Source organism: Notechis scutatus, chromosome 4, assembly GCF_049901735.1.
Source record: "Notechis scutatus isolate UNSWTSFEM ecotype Mainland chromosome 4, rNotScu1.2, whole genome shotgun sequence".
Classification (NCBI taxonomy): Eukaryota; Metazoa; Chordata; class Lepidosauria; order Squamata; family Elapidae; genus Notechis; species Notechis scutatus.
In genome coordinates this window covers 151,861,082-151,881,892 of record NC_142012.1, presented here as the reverse complement: position 1 = coordinate 151,881,892, position 20,811 = coordinate 151,861,082, and the positions used below count along the sequence as shown (strand labels likewise).

The 20,811-nt window shown below is 38.8% G+C and overlaps 1 protein-coding gene and 1 pseudogene across 16 annotated transcripts in view; one reads left to right on the top strand and one right to left on the bottom strand.

Annotated features, from left to right (window-relative positions):
* The first annotated feature begins 3,787 nt into the window (after positions 1-3,787).
* The window catches only part of PHC3 (polyhomeotic homolog 3), a 52,995-nt gene continuing 35,971 nt past the window's right edge, over positions 3,788-20,811 (top strand). For 2 of the 16 annotated variants that reach the window (XM_026666195.2, XM_087965329.1), the window contains exons 1-7: positions 3,788-3,850; positions 4,714-4,848; positions 6,421-6,570; positions 9,476-9,634; positions 10,634-10,711; positions 12,042-12,200; positions 14,323-14,421. In XM_026666195.2, the coding sequence (XP_026521980.2) occupies positions 4,795-4,848; positions 6,421-6,570; positions 9,476-9,634; positions 10,634-10,711; positions 12,042-12,200; positions 14,323-14,421 (699 nt within the window). In that variant the 5' untranslated portion in view covers positions 3,788-3,850; positions 4,714-4,794. The remainder of the gene's footprint in view (positions 3,851-4,713; positions 4,849-6,420; positions 6,571-9,475; positions 9,635-10,633; positions 10,712-12,041; positions 12,201-14,322; positions 14,422-20,811) is intronic. The other 14 variants (XR_015749520.1, XM_026666222.2, XM_087965321.1 and 11 more) reach the window with 13 other exon arrangements.
* On the bottom strand, positions 16,450-18,771 carry LOC113411260 (A-kinase anchor protein 4 pseudogene; annotated as a pseudogene).

Here is a 20,811-nt window from a genome sequence, read left to right as displayed (position 1 = left end):
ACGGGCATCGATCTCTGGCTTGTACTTTACAGTATTTCCATTTCTGTACTTCCAGAAAACTCTTTAATATTTTTACAAAGAAGTAATGCTACAGTATGTGCGGAGCTGTACAAGAAGCGTGATCTTGAAAACGTGGGAGTGTGATTTACACTGAAAAATAATAGCTGCTTCTGCATGAGAAAATGGATTTTAGTCGTGGAATTTTTCATTGTCTGTTTAGTCATGGAATTAATGGAATTTAGACTGGTTTAGAGATCCAGATGTTGAAATTCACCTTATTCTCCCTCTTCCTTCTACGTTTTGTTCTTCATTAGGAGAAAAAAAGGAAAAGAATGGTAGCACAATAACTTTTAACCTCATGGGGAGACATCCTTCTGGAAGCCTCCTGTAATAAAGGTTGTTGAACATGCTAGACTAGACCAAAATAAGATTAGACTGTTTAGTTCCATGTATTGTGGAAACTCAGCCATTATCTCAGCATATTGTAAATGCCAATCTATTAGCTTTAAATCACAACATGGTATGAGCAAATTATGATGCATATTGAAGCAGAGTAGTATATTTGGCAAACCTGTCTGCTTTACCAGTTGTTTGAGCCAAGCAATGAAAGTCTTGAAAAAAAATATTCAAATGCTGTGATGTAACAATCTAAAATGACTAGAATAGTGCAGACTATAATAGTATTGTTTGTAGCACTCTGGAATACAAAAGTTGGACTTTGAAGAGCCACACACAAAAAGATTGATGCTTTTAAACTTTGATATTGGAGAAAATTCCTGAGAATGCCATAGATAGCCAGGAAAACAAATAATTGCTAAAACAAATGAATCAGACGTATTACTTGAGGAACAATTGGTCAGATTCAAACAATTAGATTTTGGGGAGATCCAGATCTCTTGAGAAGTACATAATGATGGGAAAAGTCAAAGAAAAAAATAGCAGCAAGATAAATTGCATTATAATGTACCATTTCAAGACATAAAAAGCCAGCATGCAGACACATCATCCTGGAGGAAAGTTTTATCTGTGTGGTCCCTTGACTGTCAGGACTCATAAAACATTTTGTATACACGTTTTATAGTTAACATTGACTTGACATAATTTTGTTTTAAATAAACGTTCATGGCTCAGATTAGAGTGCATATACCAAACTGTATTATCATATTTGTGATATGACCTGCATTGATAGGTTACCTTTCTTATTGGTTTTTTTTTACATATGTTAATACTTGAGAGAGCATCAAATACATGATCACCCATTAGGCTGTCCTCTTTCCCCATTGATACTAAAACTATCCACTTAAAAAAGAGTGGGCAGTTGAAGCATGTTGCTCTTAACAGCAGTCTTAAAAAGTGGTCAGAGGATACCTTGGTGGTATTCATATGCCTCTAAGCAGTCAAACAATAACTGAAAGGAGGCAGTGTATTCCTCCAATGAGGTCCCAAAAAAGATTATCCACAAGGGTGACCAATTCCCCTGCTGTCCCATTAAAAGAATATTAAAAAGAATGGAGACACTGGCTCAGTGGCTAAGACACTGAGCTTGTGGATCAGAAAGGTTGGCAGTTCAAATCCCTAGCATCGCGTAACAAAATGAGTGCCCATTACTTGTCCCAGCTTCTGCCAACCTAGCAGTTCGAAAGCATATAAAAATGCAAGTAGAAAAATAGGGACCGCTTTGGTGGGAAGGTAACAGCATTCTGGGTGCCTTCTGTGTTTAGTCATGCTAGCCACATGACCATGGAGACATTTTTGGACAGCACCAGCTCTTTGGCTTTGTAACAGAGATAAGCACCGCCCTAGAGCTGGAAATTAGCACTTATGTGGAGAACCTTTACCTTAAAAATCCAGATACTTAATCTGTTTCTTCAAGAGCACTCTGTGGTTAACTTCTTACCACATTCTTGACAACTTTCCCTAGATATGGTGAGACTGGGCAACAGTAGGTATCTCCTTCACAGCAGGTGATAACACCCCTTTCCCTCAAAGCTTGCCACCTTTTGAATTGATCTTGTCAGTCTCCACACCATCCTAAAGGAACCAAGAAAAGCATCATTCAAGCCCACAGGTGGTAGTGGGTTCACTGAAGAACATCCTCCCTACAATCCCCAAAGAGTTGCAGATAACATTGTCAGAGGTTGTTCCAGACATCACATCCAATTCTGCTCATGAAAGCCAGTGTGAAGATTAATTTGTTGTGTTGTCAATAAAATCTCAGGCACACAAGTTGGTGTGGAACTGAAAAGAACATTGTCTCTGAATTTGAGAGAAACACACAATACCTTTGCAAAGTAGCTTTAGCTCCCTAACAGTGCAAGTCACAAGTAATTCAGGTAAAACAAAAAAGTGTTTACAATATTAAGGAAAGTCCAGGCTTTACAGAAACAAATGATACCCATTCAGTATATGATAGATTTATATAAAAAAGCAACAAATCACTGATGGTCAATACAAGCTTTGTTTTTATTAAATGTGAGAAAAGATATTCTTAGATAAAATTCCTCAAGTGACAAATGCATGTTTAGAGGTAGCTGTAGGTTGCAGAAAAAAACTTATCTTTTGTAAAATATGTAGCATTTCATCCTTTCCCACCCAGTTTGTTTCTTTTTTAGCTTTGTTCAAGGACTTTAGAATACTGTCCTACTATTTAAGTGCTGAGGCTAGTTTTTGTTACATCAAAAAGCTTTGGCTCCAAACAAAACATGCTTTCCTAAACTTAAACCCTAAAATTCTACATAACAGTTGGACTAGGAACAGGAACCTTTCAAGTCCATTGTTTCCCAATCTCAACATAAGATGTGTGAAGTCAATTAATCTAAACAGAAATAAATCCTCAGCCAAAATGTAAATCTGAACACAAATGGTAGTGCTTCAAAGAGCACTTGGAACAGTCAGTTTGGTATAGTGCTTAAGTCATTAGGCTAGAAATCAGGAAACCCTGAGGTCTAGTCCTGTTTTAGGTACAAAGTCACTGGGTGACTATGGGCCAGTCATTTTCTCTCAGCCCCAGAAAGAAAGAAATGGCAGAACATATTGCCCAAAAAATCTGCAGGGACTTGTCCAAGCATCCCAACGAAAAAAAACATGTGTAGTTAAACTGTTTTTCATTAATTTCATTAAATTCATTTCATGTTGTCCACTTTTTATCCAACATCTTGTTCTCGAGCTACAAGAAAATCCCTTGTGATGGTCACCAGGATTTTTTATTGAATTAACCCCACTGTCTCCATTCACACAAAGGAAACACTTCAGAATGAATGTATGTAATACTCAAACCTAAAGCAGAGTCGGCTGGTCTGCGGTTCCCTGTCTCTTGCAAACGTTTATGAAAGCTTTCTTCCCATTCTTTGGGGGAACCATTATGGCTTATCCTAAGACCCCAGACAACCGCGGTTTATTCGTGGCTTCCCGAAACATCCGAATCCAGCTGACGCGTGCCTTTGGAAGCCTCCCCCCTCCCCAATCTTGCGGCAGAGGATCAAGATACGACAAGAACACGCGGGGAATTTCCCTTATTCAACCTTCCCAGGACCCCCAAGAGAGCCGGAGGGGGAGGAAATCCCCACCCCGGAGTGAGTTTTGTCGGAGGAATGACAAGCCTAAGCGGGCTGCCCAAAAAAAAAAAAAAAAACCACCTTCTCCACACACACACACACACACGCACACACACACAAATCAGAACTCGGAAGCATTCAGGACCCGGACACAGGAACGGCCGATTCACACGCGATTCCTCCCCCTCAGACGAGTCGAGCGCAACCTCCCGGCCGCGAGGCGCGTGCGCGCTGTCTCCCTGTGAGGGAGGCGAGAACATGGCGGAAGCGGAGTGAAGGGTTCGTACGCCGAGCGGGTGCGTTTCTCTTTCGTGCGGGGGAGAGGCCGCCCGACGCGGGAGGGGCTCCTGGCCGGCCGGGAGAGTGGGCTGGCGCAAAGCGATCCTCGGCGCGTCCGGGCCGCGGGGATGGCAGCAAACGGGCAGAGGAAGCTGCTGGGCCCTGCGCTTTTCTCGTCTCTCTTTCCCCAACCTGGCGCCCTCCAGAGGTGCGCGCGCACCCCTGTCTCTGAGGGCTCGGGAGTTATTACCCGGGGCCGGTCTGGAGAAGGTTGCATTGGCTCAGCCTTGCGTGAAAGGTGAACCCCAGGCCAGAGGTTGGCCCGGGTAAATCACACACCTTGAGCCGCGTATATATATATATATGTTTTAAATTTCTTTTCCTTATGGGGCTCAATCTCCTTTCTTAAAGGCGCTTGACAACTCCTGCTGTGTGCAAAGTCTAGTATTGGGGGCCAGAAATGAAAGTTGCCCCATGTTTTCACAGCCCCCATATGCAATGCTTTAGCTAAGCAAAGCAGGATGCCCTGGGAGAGAGAGAGAAAGAGAAAGAAAACTCTGCACACACCTATGTGCACCCCTGGCTTCAACTGAATTGCTAGATTGATTGGATTGGATTCCTTTCTCTGGAATCAAAATGAAGTGTATGTGCTGGTTAAAAATCAAATTTTGTGTCAGCTGATTCTTTAGATCTCACTTGATGAGATAAAGTAGCAGCTGTTAAATTTATATTTGCTGGGCCCGTGGAGTGAAATTGTTCACTTGCTGGCTTTTCTACAATCCCATTAGGTTTAAATTACTATTGGTGTAGCAATGACAAAGAATCTTACGGCATCCGAAATACCATTCATTATTACTGTTATTCTTTGTTAAATTTGTAGGCTGCTGACTCTCACCATCTTAATAACACACAACATCTTTTAAGATGCCACAATGCTAATTCTCTAGATTATGCTGCATTCATGAACAGGACAAACTTCTTCCTCCTCAGTGAGTTTAATAACATTTCCTCCCAGGTAAAGTACAGTATAGACCAGTGTTTCTTAATCTTGGCAGCTTGAAGACATGTGGAACTTCAATTCTCAGCATTCCCTAGCCAGCAAAGATGACAATGTCACATGTTACTGAGGTGGTAGGAGTCAGCAGTCTTCAGTTCTAGAGTTGAAGTCCACACATCTTCAAGCTTCAAGTTGAGACATTACCATTATAGAGAATGCTGGTAGAAAAGTCCACTATCGTATTTCTGGATTGCAAAATTTTGCATGGCCACTAAATGAGAGACTTTTGCAGAACAGATATGATTTGCTAGCAGCAGATAACCTGCAATGCTTCTGCTATTATTGGACTTAATTTCCTGCCATGCCTGATAAAATTGATATGATGGCTAGGCTGGTGGAATTTGGAGTTTGACATCATCTACATGACTATGATGCTACTCTTGTATAAGGTTGCAGCCTAATCCAGATTATGAAAAAATTGCAACCTCAATTCCCATTTATAATGTGGGCGATAAACTTTTTACTCAACTTAAAGGGTTTCAGTAAGGTTAGAAAATACATAATGCAGGTATAGTGTTTCTGAACCCTTAAAAATATCCAAATGCTAAATATAACTATGTAAATATGACTAGATAGATGGCAGTTGAAAAATGGTAATGATAACAACAGGTATCTCAATTGTTTTAACAATAGCTGATAATTTTTGCAATTCACAAGTAAAGCAGCATGTGCCACCGGCAATACAAGTTGCATTTTCTCTAAAATGCTGTGAAAGGACAAGTTTTTATTTCATAAGGGTTATCTGAAAATCTTTGACTATTATAACATTCCTGTTTCAGGTAGTTAGTTATATGATCATTTTGCATAGTACAACACACAGGAGAAATGGATCAGCTAAACATTGATGATATAGGTCAGCATGATGCAAATATGATTGTTAGTCTTACATAGTAATCCCATGCACACTTCTTTGAAAGTAAGTGATATTAAATACAGCAGGATTTAATTCTAAGCGCATTTGCATATTTTGTGCTATTAAACTTAGAGGTCTGAATTCAAATCACAGCTCAAACATACATTTTAATTAACTTCCTAAATGTAGGCCATTTGTTTTCGTTCCCTCGAAAATAAAACACTACATACGCAGTCTTGAATATAGTTTGTTCCCAAGGCAAAATGTATTTGTCATTAAATTGTACTAATATGTCTGGCAACCTTCTGCATCAGCTGTGCAAAATTTTTAGGGGCAACTTCATAGAAAACAAAAGCATGAATAAATATGATTGGCAACAGCAGAGCATCTACAACAAGTACAGCTATTTAAAAGAAACGAAACATCACCGTTTCAATCCTAAAATAATCACTCTTTATTTTTTTAAATGATATCTGCAACAGTATTTTGAGATAGACTGTTATTCTGGTTCTCTAGTATGAAACTTCAGGCATGAGATTTGGAACTTGCATTATTGAATGTTGTGAAATTTGATTTTTGTTTTCTATATAGAATCCTACCTACAAATGTGTTTCCTTTAGAGTCCAGGTAGAATAAAATGGTATTCATTTGGTGTTTTTTTTAAATATTTTGTTCAGAGGCAGGATCATTCCGCAACTATGGAGAATGAATCAAGCACAACAACTTCTTCGACAGGCACAACTACCATTGCTACTACATCTTCCCCCTCCCGTACGCAACCACCCCAGATATCTGTCTACAGTGGTTCAGATCGACATGCTGTGCAGGTATTTAACCAAGGAAATACTCTTAATATCTATTACAAATTGAAAATCATTGCTAAAAAGATTCTGATTAAATGCAGCTTCTGTGATTTCAATAATAACTCTTGATCAGCCCTTCCCCCTGCTTGTTTTTTCCCCCTTTGCAACCAGTGTAGAGTTCTGGAGAGATTAAATGCTTGCAAACTATTTTGGGAAATGTGCAGTTTTAAGAATATTTGTGTTCTGACCCATAGCAATCTAGGAACTATTACCGTATTTTTTTTGCACTATTGAGACACACCTGACCATAAGACACACCTAGGTTTAGAGGAGGAAAACAGGCAATGATAAAGACAGAAGAAGTGGGGTTCAGCACTGTAAAAGGACCCCACCGCCACAGCCCATATTTTTCGTTCCATAAGATACACAGACATTTCCAGTCACATTTGCAGGGTGGAGAGTGCATCTTATGGAGTGAAAAATAGGGTAGTTCGTTTACTTAAAAGCATAGGACAAATGAAATTATTTGCTATCCTTTGCTGGAATCAGCATCATTTCTGGATTTAGAAGCAGAGGCAATTTAGGGACAAGTGAGGTAATTAAAAAAAAGGATAGGGACTGTGAATACACATGCAAAATAGGATAGGGCTTCTATGAGATGGTTGTGGCCATTGTCTTGACTTTTTTGACTCTGTATGGATGTCTCTTGTTTATAGGGAAAATAAAGAATAATTAGCCTAGCTTTTAAAAACCTCATCCTACATATGTACTCTTTCATCCTTTTCTATCCCGTTCTTTCTCTCTTTTTTAATGTTCTACCTCTATCTCAGTGCTTTTCTTCTTGATTCTTTAATTCTTTCCAGCTCCTAAAACACCAATTTATCTTTGATCCTAATTTTACTACTGGTAGCTTATTTGGTTCATATAGAATCAACGATTTTGAAAGTTATTTAACACAGTTCATTTCCATTTGGCAAGTAAATGCTTGATCGTTACAAAACTGTGGTATTGTGTGGAATGTTAGTAAAACAGCCTTTTGCAACCTGATACTTTCCAGGTGGGTTAGATCTAGAATTCTTAGCCAGGATAGCTTCAGGCTGAGAATTCTTGGAATGGCAGCTCCCTTGTCTTAATCATGAGGACTGGGGGAAAACCATTTAAAATATGCAGTTTCAATTATTTGAGAGAAGCCATATTTATGAAAGTTCAGCTGAGGACACCGGCACCAAGAATTTGGCCATTGTAGAACAATGGAGCTAATATTATTTTGTCTGAACTGCCTAAAATCTCAAATGGCAAAATTTTGTCATTTCAGATGCTGAAGCTCCTTGAACGCCTGGGGGGGTGGTGGGCTAAAATCCTATTTGGTAGGAATTCCCATCAATCCTTGCTTCCTAACTGTTTGACATTCCCCACCCCCTGGGCCGTTGTTTTTCAGACTTGCTGCCTGGGGAATTCTAGGAGTTGAGATCCTCACTTCTTAAAGTTGCCAAGTTTGAAAAACACAGTCCTAGACACATCGGGCAAGCCACAATTGTGTTGTGGTGGTCCAGCACAGATTTGGGGACTTTTAGTTGGCCAATGATAAATCAGGTTACAGGGGAAGGACATAGAGCCTTCCAATGGGAGATTGACTTTGGCATTCCATCGATCGTCCTGGAGGGAACATGTTTGGATGTAGGTAAAACACTTGCAGTGCAGTGACTGTTTTGGAGATAAGCATGGGCTGTTACAAAACTATACCTGAGAGTTCGGGAGAGCGGCAGATACAGAATAGAATAGAATTCTTTATTGGCCAAATGTGATTGGACACACCAGGAATTTGTCTCCAGTGCATTAGCTCTTAGTGTACATGCAAACAACAAAGTGATCGGTCATAGATCATAAGTCATAGTTGCAATCATTAATCATAACATACAAACAACAAGTGATAAATCATAAAATACCAATAGGAGCAGATAGTAGGAAAGATGAGAAAAGATGAGAAATGAAAAGGTGAGAAAGATGAGAAGGATAATAGCAATATAGCCTTACTACATGGGTAGATTTAAGCCTGAATTGGTGCTGTGGGAATTAGGTGTTCAGCAGAATGATGGCACAAGGGAAGTGGAGGGGGGGGGGGAACTGTCTTTGTGTCCACCTGTTTTGGCATGCAGTGCCCTATTAGCAGCGCCCTGAGGAGAGAAGTTGACACCGTTTATCATAAGGAAGTTAGGGGTCTGTAGATACTTTCTCAGCCCTCTTTCTGGTTTGTGCAGTGTACAATCAATATAGTTGGTTAACTTTAAGCATTGGCATCTGTTAGGATAGTCCAGACTTAAGACAACATGTGCTTGGCCTTGTGGCATGGTGACTACGCAGTGACACACCACTTGTCTTGGACTGACGTCTTGTCAGGCTGAGCCCAAAAACAATGTTGGACAGTTCAAACCGAGTTCATTTCTTTCATTGTTTACACACAGCAGACAGAATTTTGCTAGACTAAACTCTTTCTTCTCCCAGCCTAACAGATACACCCCAAGAGATTCTAGAGAGTGGCTATTCCAATTCTCTTCCTCTGTTTACTATCCAGACTGTGCTGCCTCTTGTCTCCCTTCCCTTTCTGGAATGTGCTTCCTCCTTCCTGTGAGAAATTGCCATTTCACTGTCATTTATCATCCCAACTCCCCCTCCATGGACATGTCTCTCACATGTCTCTTCCATATATTCTGATGCTGGACATAGAAGCCTGTGTTCATAGAGCTAGCAGTGAACTCAGTGGTCAGATGACTTATGTGGGTTGCTCAAGGGAACTAAAATGTTCCTGGTTACATAGGCAGTGATGCAGTTCCTTAGAAGTGCAGGCGATGCTTATGATTAAATGGCTGTTATGATAGGACTGATCTTTCTCCATCTCCTGTTCTTGCCATGGTTACTCAAAACCCCACAGGTCATTCAGCAGGCCTTGCATCGTCCTCCCAGCTCAGCTGCACAATACCTTCAGCAGATGTATGCAGCTCAGCAGCAACATCTAATGTTACAAACAGCAGCTTTACAACAACAACATTTGAGCAGTACTCCATTCCAGAGTTTGGCCAATGTTCCACAGGTAAGACTGGGGTAGATTAGAAATAAAGATCAGGAAGTTGGCCTTAATTCTTCCTACAACAATAACCACATAAGGTTACAATGCTTTGGTTTTAAGGGAAAGTTTTCCAACCTTTCCACCCCTACCCCACAAATATTTGTCTATAGCACTTAAAGCGGTACCTAACAGCAGTGGAACTTTAATAGCCAATAGTTTCAAGCGTGGGCAATAGTGAAGCATGCTGGGAGCTGTAGTTTGGCAATATTAAAAGATCCCAAATTTCCTACCTCTGTTATAAATAGCCAAGAAATTCTTCATAAGTGGAAGAGGTAATTTTTTTTTAAAAAAGTAATATTTCAACCTAGCAATTTAATGGTCTGTTGATATAATAATAATGAAATAACGTATTATCAAGTAACAGAAGCCTGAGACTGGAGACCGAATCAATTTGATTTTCATTTTGAAACGATGTAATAATTCAAAATCATTAATTGTGAATATCTGATTATTTTAATCACTTGGGTTATTGATACAGTGAATTTCATTTCTCTGTTTTCACATCAGAGAATGTACTCTGATGTTATTTTTGTTTAATATCTTTCTATAATAATTGCATTTACAAAGCTTCCAATAACATTAAACAAAAGAATGGAAGTGACATATCAAAATACAATGAAAAGTTAGAGCTCATTGATTTTTATTTATTGGAAAATATAATCCCATTTTTTTCCATCTCTCAGCATTACTCAGGGGCAGTTAACAGTACATCAAACAAAAATATTTTTGCTGCTGAGCTTCAGTAACTTGAGTTTAACATATGACTCTTTAACTAAGCTTTCAAAAGAGATACTGGTAGCAAGCCAACTGGAATTAAAGAGAATGTAGACCACAAATAAAAGTGGATTCTGGGAATTGTGGCTTTGGGGCTGCCGTTGAGTTTAATGCGGGTACACTCTTGTTAGTCAAGCATTTTTTCTTGCAATGCAAATGACTCATTTGATAGATATGCTTGCTGTTTAGGCAAATCTTTCAGGTGGGAGGCAGTGTGCTTCTCCTAATGGCAGTGTCAGTCAGCAGTCCAGCATGTCAGAAACCTCGGTAAGTGTCTAGCAAAAGTATTTCTCTATAAGGTTCCATGTTTATTCTCTACATTCACTTTGTTTATGCAAATGTTTGAGGAGCAACAACTGGAATTCTTGACCTATTAAAGTCTCAGTGCCGTTATGTTGGAAATAGTAATACAGATGTTTAAACATTATTTTGCTTTGAAAAAGTGATCCGGTTAAGTTCATTCTGAATGCAAGAATAAAAGAGGCCCACACTTTTTGGGAAGATCTATATATTGGATTTGCTAGACTTTTTGGAGAAAGAATTTACAAGAGTAATGGGAATTTTGGGAAAAGAATCCACTAAGAGTGCTGGCTTCAAATACTGAGAACCTGCTGACTTTATATTAGCTTATTTAGGCAACCTTTTCAGTGTTGGAAGTCTCTAGGACATTTACAATTTACCAAAAGTTGTTGGATTTTTATTGCAAGCCGAGTCTTTCAAGTTTAGAACTGAACAGTAGTTCTAGCTTCAAATTAAGTAGCTGGCTTAAAAAAATTGGCAAAGCTTACATAAAAATCTATATAGCTGTTTAATTCCCATATTTAAGCTTGGAAAATTCTCTTTATTATTTGATAGCAAATATTAATGTGTGAGACTGTGTCCAGTACTTTTTTTTGACGAGGAAAGACTTCTGGGAAACTTAGCATTTTACCATATCCAAATTCTGTCCTACGGAGCATAATTTCAAAACAAAAGTATTATTTCACTGCATAATATGAATGTTACTGAGATATCTTTCAAAAAAGCAGCAGGCTTTTCTGACAGAGAAAAAAGAGAGAGCAGGCTGCCACAAATGCCATTCACCTGACTGGTCCCATAAGAAAATGAGGGAAAAGCTTCAATTAATTACAGATAATCAGAGTTGGAAGGGATCCTGTAGGTCATCTAGTCCAGCCCCTCACCCAAGCAGGAGACCCTACACCATTTCTGACAAATGGCAGTCCAGTCTCTTCTTGAAAGCCTCCAGTGGTGAAGCTCCCACAACTTCCGAGGGCAAGCTGTTCCATTGGTTGATTGTTCTCACTATCAGAAAATTTATCCTTATTTCCAGGTTGAATCTCTCCTTGATCAGTTTCCATCCATTATTCCTTGTCTGGCCTTCGGGTGCTTTGGAAAATAGCTTGACCCCCTCCTCCTCTCCTCCCCTCAAATATTGGATCACTGCTATCATGTCTCCCCTAGTCCTTCTCTTCAACAGACTAGACAATCTGTTCTCATGATTTTGGTAGAACAGACATTTGAATGGAATTGTTGTGTGGGGCTGCCTTTAGACGAGTGGCCTAAAGGTAGTTAATGATCATTTATTTTTCTTCCCTAGATTAATCTTTCTGCTTCTCCTACACCTGCACAGCTAATAAGCCGTTCACAGACCTCCAACACTAGCAGCAGCAGTCTGACGCAGCAAACCATGTTGCTAGGGAGCACATCTCCTAATCTGACTGCCAGTCAGGCTCAGATGTATCTCCGAGCTCAGATGGTGAGTCTTGCCAATTTAACGTTACCCTTTGGGGCGTTTTTGTCTTGTCCTGTCCATGTATGGCTTTTGGCTGCATGTTGTTAAGTGCACTTGCGGTCTCTATGGGGCTACCCTTGAAGGGCATTCAGAGGCTACAGTGAGATAGTGTGCGGCCTCACAGGCATTTCCTGGGGCTCCAAGAATGACCCCTGTAACACCACCGCTCCATGAGCTGCATTGATTGCCTGGTTTGCTCCCAGATGCAATTCAAGGTGTTAGGAATCATGCTTAAAGCCCTTGTGTATCCAGGCTACTTGAGGGACTGGCCCGCCCCACCTGTGCTGGCAGGGAGACACATTGCGTGCCCTGTCAGCCTGAACTATTCCAACTGGTAGGATCCAAGAGATGTTCTGCAGCTGCCCTGTGGAATATCTTGGCCCCAGGTGTGAGGTCAGTTCCCACCCTCTGACCTTCTGGAAGAGCCTACTGCCTCTCTAGTTAGCTTGGGGTTCCAATAAGGGAATATCACAACGGAGGTGGTTGATCGATTAACAACAGATCCCACCTCCTCCCCCATCCTGCTCTTGCCCTGCCCATCTTTTAATTGGCCGTAATGTTTTGGATTTTGCATTAACTCGTTCATGTTTTTAACTTATATAGTTCTATTTTTTTTATGATTGTAACTTGCCCAGAGTTACCTCGAGATAAGATGGGCAGCTTATACATTTTATAAATAAATAAATAGTCTTTGACTCCAAACAGTGGCATCTCTAATTTTATAGTCTCTTATGTTTGACGTGTTTGGAGAGGTGTTTTCTATCATTCCTATTATTATAGGAATACTCCTATTCCTAGTAATGTCTTGGATAGGTATAGAAGAAGCATCTGTGTCTCTTTTTGTAACTTTTAGATTGCTCTGTTCAGCCAGGGGTCTATCGTGCCAAAATCTTTCAACTCTGATTTTCTGATACAAACAGCAACTTGTTACGGACTCCCTCCCCTCCCCAGCTCCGCAGCACAATGAAAGAATTTTCCATTTTTCTAAGTTTTAGTATGGCTTCCTTTCTCCCTTACTACAGCTACTGTTCACACTTTTAAATTTTACATATTTGTTGCGTTAACCGTTTATTTCTAATTTGGCCATAGCTAGGTTTTGAATTTCAGTGTTGAGGTAGATCCAAATCTAGGCTAAGATGAAATGCTAGATACCTTTAATCAAATTGATATTTAGTTTGGTGGAGGCTTTAGCCTCAACTTAAATGAAGAAAGTAAATTACGACTTAATGGGAAAAAAAAAACTCAGGGACGGAGCAATTTCCATGTTTTCTTGATAAGAATATGGAAATGATTTGATCTTGTCTTCTTTTGGGAGATTTCTTTGATTTCCCACCCTAGTTCTCAACTCTGATATTTCCTAGTGGTGTCTCAACCAAGTACCTATTTTTGAGATCAGCCAAGGTTGGCCAGGTGTTTACGTCTATTTGACACTTTCCTTTTTTGTAACTTTCGAATACCAATAAAGAACAGCATGTAATTATGTTGTTTTGGGGAAAGCCTCAGGCTGCAGACATTCTTCTTCAAAGAGATGAAATAGCAAAGTGACTCGAAAGGTCTGAAGGTTCTTTTTAAGACATTAGAATACATTTTTGTAGGTCTTGTACTAAAGGAAAAGATGCACCAGTTTGCTTTCAGGCTACAGGTAGTCCTCGACTTATGACCACAATGGAGCCCAAATTTTCTGTTGCTAAGCGAAGCATTTGTTAAGTGAGTTTTGCCCCTTTTTACGACCTTCCTTGCCACAGTTGTTCAGTAAGTCGCTGCAGTTGTTATTGCTGGTGTAAAGTGAATGTGGCTTCCCCACTGACTTTGCTTGTCAGAAGGTGGGCAAAGGATGGTCCCATGACCCCGGCAAACTGCAGCTGTCATAAATATGAGTCAGTTGCCAAACTTGTGAATTTTGATCACGTGACCCTGGAGATGCTGCAACAGTCATAAGTGTGAAAAACGATCACGAGTCACTTTTTTTTCACTGCCGTTATAACTTGGAATGGTCACTAAATGAACTGTTGTAAGCCTAGGACTGCCTATAGATATGTGTGTGTGCTTTGTGTGGCTTTCAATTTTCTTTTTCCTGCCTTCACAGCTGATTTTTACGCCTGCTACCACTGTGGCGGCTGTCCAGTCTGACCTCCCTGTTGTGTCCTCATCATCTTCGTTTCCCTGTCAGTCTGCAGCTACTCAGGTGAGGCTGCATGGATTGTGGGGAGTGTATATGTCTACCTGTAACCCAAAACCCTTGTGAAGGACTGGGATGCGACTTTCCTTTTTGTGTTCATATGCATTGGTTGTTGTTGTTTTTTTGTCAAAATATTATTGCATGACTGCTTTTGTGTGTGCAATCTCTCACAACAAGCCAGAGGTTCTAAATGCTAAAGGGACAGCAGACTCTTGCAAACACACATATAACATCTTCTAGAAGTGTATTCCTTTTTTGATCTATTAAAAACAATGTATAGTATAAAGTTTGTGAATTTGTGTTTTCTAGAAGATAAAATTATTATTTTTTCTTTTTTTAACCATGGAAAGTAGGATGATCACCCTCACAGAATTGATGCATGTAGTCATACTTAGCTAGTTCATATTTAGCTGGAAAAACTTGGAAAACAATGTGCCAATTATTATGCTTTAACCTTTAACATTAATTCTTTAAGCGCTCAGTTAATAAATGTATTTACACAGAGACTGTGATCCTAACTGTACCTGTACTCTGTTAACAAAAATAATTTCTGAAAATGTCCATTGTTTAATACTGTCGGCTGAATATTCAAACTTTCTTTGGCATATTTTCCTGGTATAACATTTAAAGTTACAGTGGTATTGTAGTGAAAGAAGAACTAAGGGCAATCATTAGTGTTTAGATTCTTAAGCCTTCTTTAATTCATCTTTGAACAAATAAGACATGCATTTAACATTAATGAGATATAGACTGCATACAGTGTGATATAATCATTCAGAGTAGCTCCCTTCAGGTTCAAGAATTGTGATAGAGCAAGTTGGTTGGGTGTCTTTTACACCTATGTGAAAAACTTCCTCAGTTAGTTGTGTTTTTAAAAGATTAACAAAGAAGGCAGTATTGACTAATCACCTGTAACACTTGAGCCATTCTCATGGTTCCTATATATTTGTATCTTTAATCAAAGTAATAAAAATTGGCAATAGAGAACATTATTGTTCAAATAATCTAACTGTGCAAATGCCTGCGTTCTTGTGCTTGGTAAAATCCAGTTATTTATACAAGCATAAACACAACTTTGGATGAATTAATGTTAACAAACAGTAAACAATCCAATATCAGAAAAATAGAAGGGATTTTATGATTTAGTGACATGGCAAATTTTGCAGGAGTGTACATAAAATTATTGGGGTGTGAAAAACTTTTCAGAAGAAACAAATCATAACAATTTATGCTGTTGATTAAAATATCTATCCCTCTATATTTGCTAACAGTAGTACTATTATTGGTTTTTTTTAAATACAGTCATTTAATAAAATAACAAGGGGGAGGAGGAATAAAAGTGAAATAAAACTTAACAAAGACAAATCAGTACAGCAATGTGTCTCTATGTATTAAGAGAGGTGGACAGACAGGGTATGCCTACATGTAAATACACATGAAACTTTTCACAACAGTTCTAGGTCATCAGCAAGAATGACCATATTTCATTAATTTTAGAACAATGGACCAATGGAGTGACTACATATCAATAAATATATTAGCATAATTATTTTCATAAAGATGTTAAAGTTTAATTGATTTTGATTAATAAAAATTTGAAATATCAAAAAAGTTTTAGCAAGTACAATGTCAACATCCAACTTTGAATTATTTGCTAGAGTTAGTAATGAAGAAAGAGAAAAGGAACTCTAATTAGACTTAAAGTAGACGTATTTTAACAATGCCCTTTAAACAAAAGAGAAATCAAAGATGATACTATCAGTATACCAACTACTTTGATAACAATCCATTAAAAACATACTTTTAGGATTTATTTTTACTCTTGTAACTTATTTATAATATCTACATAAAAAATAATAAACAAATTAGTAACAGTTGACATTTGTATTTTTTTATTGGTGATTTTGCCCAGCTTGTGTGTCACAGCCTGTGGAACTGCTGTCCATGGAAAATGAGCTGTATTGTTGTTCCATCTTACAAGTAAGATGGCACTTTGCTGGGTGGAAGCAATGAGAGGGAGGTGTTGTTACTTGCCTACAGATTAGCAAGCAACCAGTCAAGTAGTCCGCAACGAGGCATATTTCCCACAGCGGCATCAACCTGTTGTTTCTCGAAATACTTCATTACCTCCTGCAAAATGTCCCCCACACTTGCACCTTTTTTGGCTGCTTTGTCAGCCAGTTGTGGAAGCTTCTTCAGCTTGTCATCGTTCTCATTCATGAAAGTGAGATTGGGCACTTGGAAATGAGAAGCAGCCATCCACTGGAGGACAGCCTGGAGTTCTCTGTTCTGTGAGCTGCAGTTGGAGCTTTGGTTGTTTACTATCACCTCAGAGCCAGCAGGTACAAGTGGTTTTCCAATATTAGTTCGTGGAGGTTTCTGGGATAACATTGAATCTGGAGTTGACATGCCTTTGTTTCTTGCTGTGATGTATGTGCCTTGCTCGTCGGAGTAATCTTCAACAACAAAATCGGGGCTTTTAGTCATGTACATACAGAGCTTCATCACAGATTCCATCAGCTGATCAATGAATTTCTTATTTATCTGCTCCATATTCTCACAATCCACATCTGAACTACTCTGTTTGGATGTGGGCTTTCTACTAGATCTATCATCATACGAGTTTGACTTGGGATTCTTGCTTATTTCACACTCATCTACATTGAAACCAGCCTCTTGTAGGACCTTCTGGATGATTGATAGAAGGGCACTTTGTATTTCCCCCCTCTGGTATTCTTGCTGCTGTGGATCACTCCTGGAACTATGAGATTTAGAACCATGTTTACCTCCATAATATCCAAATGAAGACGTATTTGACTCACAAACAGGCTCTTTGTGCTGAGTTAAGAGATGTTGTTGTATCAACATTAAAGCTGTCAAAATGAGGTCTTTTGCTAGAAACTCAGTAGTAGAGTTACTTTTTTCTGACCTCTTATCATGACATCCCCTCTCTGGACCTTTGCCTCCTGCTCTTGATCTCAACATGCTAATTCCATCCTTAATTATTGTTTCACCTACTTTTTGTGCTGATGACTGCCCATCTTGCCTTACCTTTTCCCTCATATGGACCCCACCCTTCAACGATGCAAAATGCATATTTGGAGAATTGGGGTCTAACGAACATCCTGTTTTCAATAAAGAGTATACAAGACTATGCCCTCTGTCCTTATTATCTGACATCAAAGCGTTATACATTCTTAATACCATTGCTTCTAAAATCTCAGTTGACTTCTGAGTTCCCGCATTGAAGAGGTTTTTCTTCACCATAGTAACAAAATCTGAGTCTGTCATGAGGACTCCGGTGACATTATGCAGATTTTTCATGGTAGAGTCGATTAAGTCCGATATGACATCCTTTGTGTGTTTGAGAAACACTCTCTTCAGAATCACACAGGCTGGGAGTGGTGGCCTTTTGTGTATCTTGGTGGCATTCACAAATGAAAATGTCATATCTTTAGCATTTTTGTTTGCATATACCATTAGCCCTTTGTTAAAAGAACCATCATTGCAAGTCTGTTTTCTTGGATGTATCAAGTGGGCATGTGCTGATTTTCCTTCTTCATCAGGTGATGATTCGCTTTGGTTGGAACATAACTCACCATAAAAAAGTGATGTTTTCTTGGGGAGTCCTTTACCCTCCTCTTTCTTTTCTTTATTGGCATCCTGAGCATTTTCCATAATCTCATTCACCATCTTGGATGCAACCTTACTTACCGAACCAGAGGGATTAAGAGCTTTCCCGTCTTTAGTAGCATAAATTGCCTGGCGTATGCATTTGCTGGCGGCATCTTCCAAATTTTCAGAGATCTCTTTGCTTGCCATCTGCATAACCAAAGTACACAGCTTTTGGACAGTGCATGCTACTTCATCTGATGGTGCTTTTTGACTTTCAGAAGCTTTGAAAGCTGTGTTGTTGTTATTCTGGGACATCTTGTCCGCTGCCGATGGCTTTTGTGCAGGAGGATCAGATGAAGGGGTTAGTGCATGCTGAAATCCACATGCATATTTTTGCAGGTCATCAAAAAGCCAGGACACAACATTAAGCTCTTCGGTTGAACCTTGTTTGAACAGACAAACTGCTCCTTCTGTCTTAGATTGTTCTGGTGAGTCACTGTCCTTGATTACTATGACCTCTTTGTCCTGCATTTTCCCCAGATCAAGTCCTGTGGCAGATTCACTGCTTTTGGACTGGCCAGCAGCATCTTTATCTGTATCATCTGTTTGCTTAATGTTCAGGCTGGAAACATCGACAAAACAAATCACTTTGCGTTCCTGGTCCTTTCCTCCTCCAGGATTATAGAGATCGACCTTACACACACCTGCTTGGCTGTGTAGCCAATCAACTTCCTGAGACATCTTCTGAGGCTTGGAAGTGGAAATGTACCTAAGACTATACGGTTGTTCCTTATCAGCTGAACTGCTTTGATGACCCTGCCAGACCGAAGATGTTGCCTCCTCTCTCAACTTTCCATGCTCTTCTGCTGCCAGATGTCATTTTCACTTGTGTGCACATATAGTTTCTATGGCAGCAGTGACATCACAAAGAAGCATCTTATCACCCTCTGATAATATATAGTTCAGCTACTTTTTCTCATTCACCTACCCAGTTTATGAGAAATTTGTCTTTATTAGGAAAAAGTCATGTTGCAGTCCTTGAAATAGTAGCAGAGAATTAAGAGTAATTAACTTATTCCTGTACCAAATCTTATAGGACTTTTTAATTACAATGTCCTTCAGAACATCACTGCAAAAGTACTGTGCCAAATTACATATAATTGGAGAAGCACTTGCATTTAGGGAATTCTTACGTTGTTTTCTGCGTGCTCAGCTGCCATGCCCATAAAAAAAAGAATCTTGTTGGGAAGGCCTGCCATCTTTAGTTTCAGATCTGCTTGCACTTCAATACTCCAGTTGGTATCAAACACTGAGCTGCATTTGGCACAATATGGACATGCAAGAAGCAATAAAATACAGAGAAGACGTCTTTGGGAAAGTTTTGACACTCCCTAAATAACATAAAAGCACTTGAAGGTAGTTTGTCAAGTAGCCCTCAATAGATTTGGAAATTGACTGGTAAAGGGTTTGCATTGCAAGTCACAGCTTCATTCAAGAGGAAGGACCCCTTATTAGAAGCCGTGGAGAACTTTTGTCAAACGATGCCAACAGTTTTGGAATGGCTTCCCATGTTTCTAAAATTTATTGTCCAATAGTCTGTGTACATTGTACCTATATTTCTATTTCTGAACTGAATCTGCAACTGTTACTCTACCAATAATTATTAAGCTCCGTGGAAGTATTCAGAAGTATGGAAAAGTCTGATAGGTGTGCCATCTAGTGTTACTTTCTTTGTAGGGCATGGATCAGCCATTCTTTGGGAGAACAGCAATAAAGCAATCACTCAGGAGCAGCCACAATCAAGGTTCCAAAGGAAGCCCCTGTCAATCAACCGAGAATAACAACCAGTTGTATTAGAGCCACAGAGGTGGGAAAAGAAAAGATTCCCAGGCATCTGACACAACTAACACAAAGGGCAATATGCACACAAAGATACAGTTCTCTGTGTGTATGTCCTAAAGGTACATTTTCAGGAGGCAACTGGACTTTCTTGTTTTTGTTTTCTTTTTTTTTCTTTTTTTGAAAATTTTATTTGAGTTTTCACAAAAACAAAATACAAATAAAACATCTTTTTTGAAAATAGCATGGTCCTAGGTTATCACTTCTTCAGACAGACACAAAACTCAATTTCATGCTCATTTTTATATTCTATTCCATATCTTATTACCATTTTATATTTTCTACATAGTTTTTCCCCTCTTCTAATTTTCTCAACTTTGTTTTAATTATCTCAATTCAAATAATTATATTTATACTTTTGTCTGTCCTGTTACAATTTCACATTATCTTTTCTTATTAAGCAAATTTTTCCCTGTAGTTACCAATTAGAATATGACACCTTTATATCCTTTAATTTTATCCATTCAAACTCTTATTTAAGCTTCAATGTATAGCTTTAAGATTATAGCATTCAATATAATACATAACTTCCAATCAAATTCTGCTTGGTACATTCTTAAAATAGACACTATATTCTTAAAAAGAAAAAATTATATATATATGTAAATAAAACACATTCCATTCCAATTCAATTCTATCATTAATATGCATTAAAATCTTAACATCTTTAACATTTCTTTTCAATTGAATACCATACTTCCTTGGGAACACTTGTAAACTTTCCATAGTTAATTCTTTTTTTTCCATATTTCTCACTTATGTTTTTATAAATCATTACTAATAATTAAAAATGTTCCCTTTTAATTCTCTCAATCATTTTAATTCATTTATTTACTAACAAACATCCCACTGCATTACAATAAATATTTTATCCATCATCAT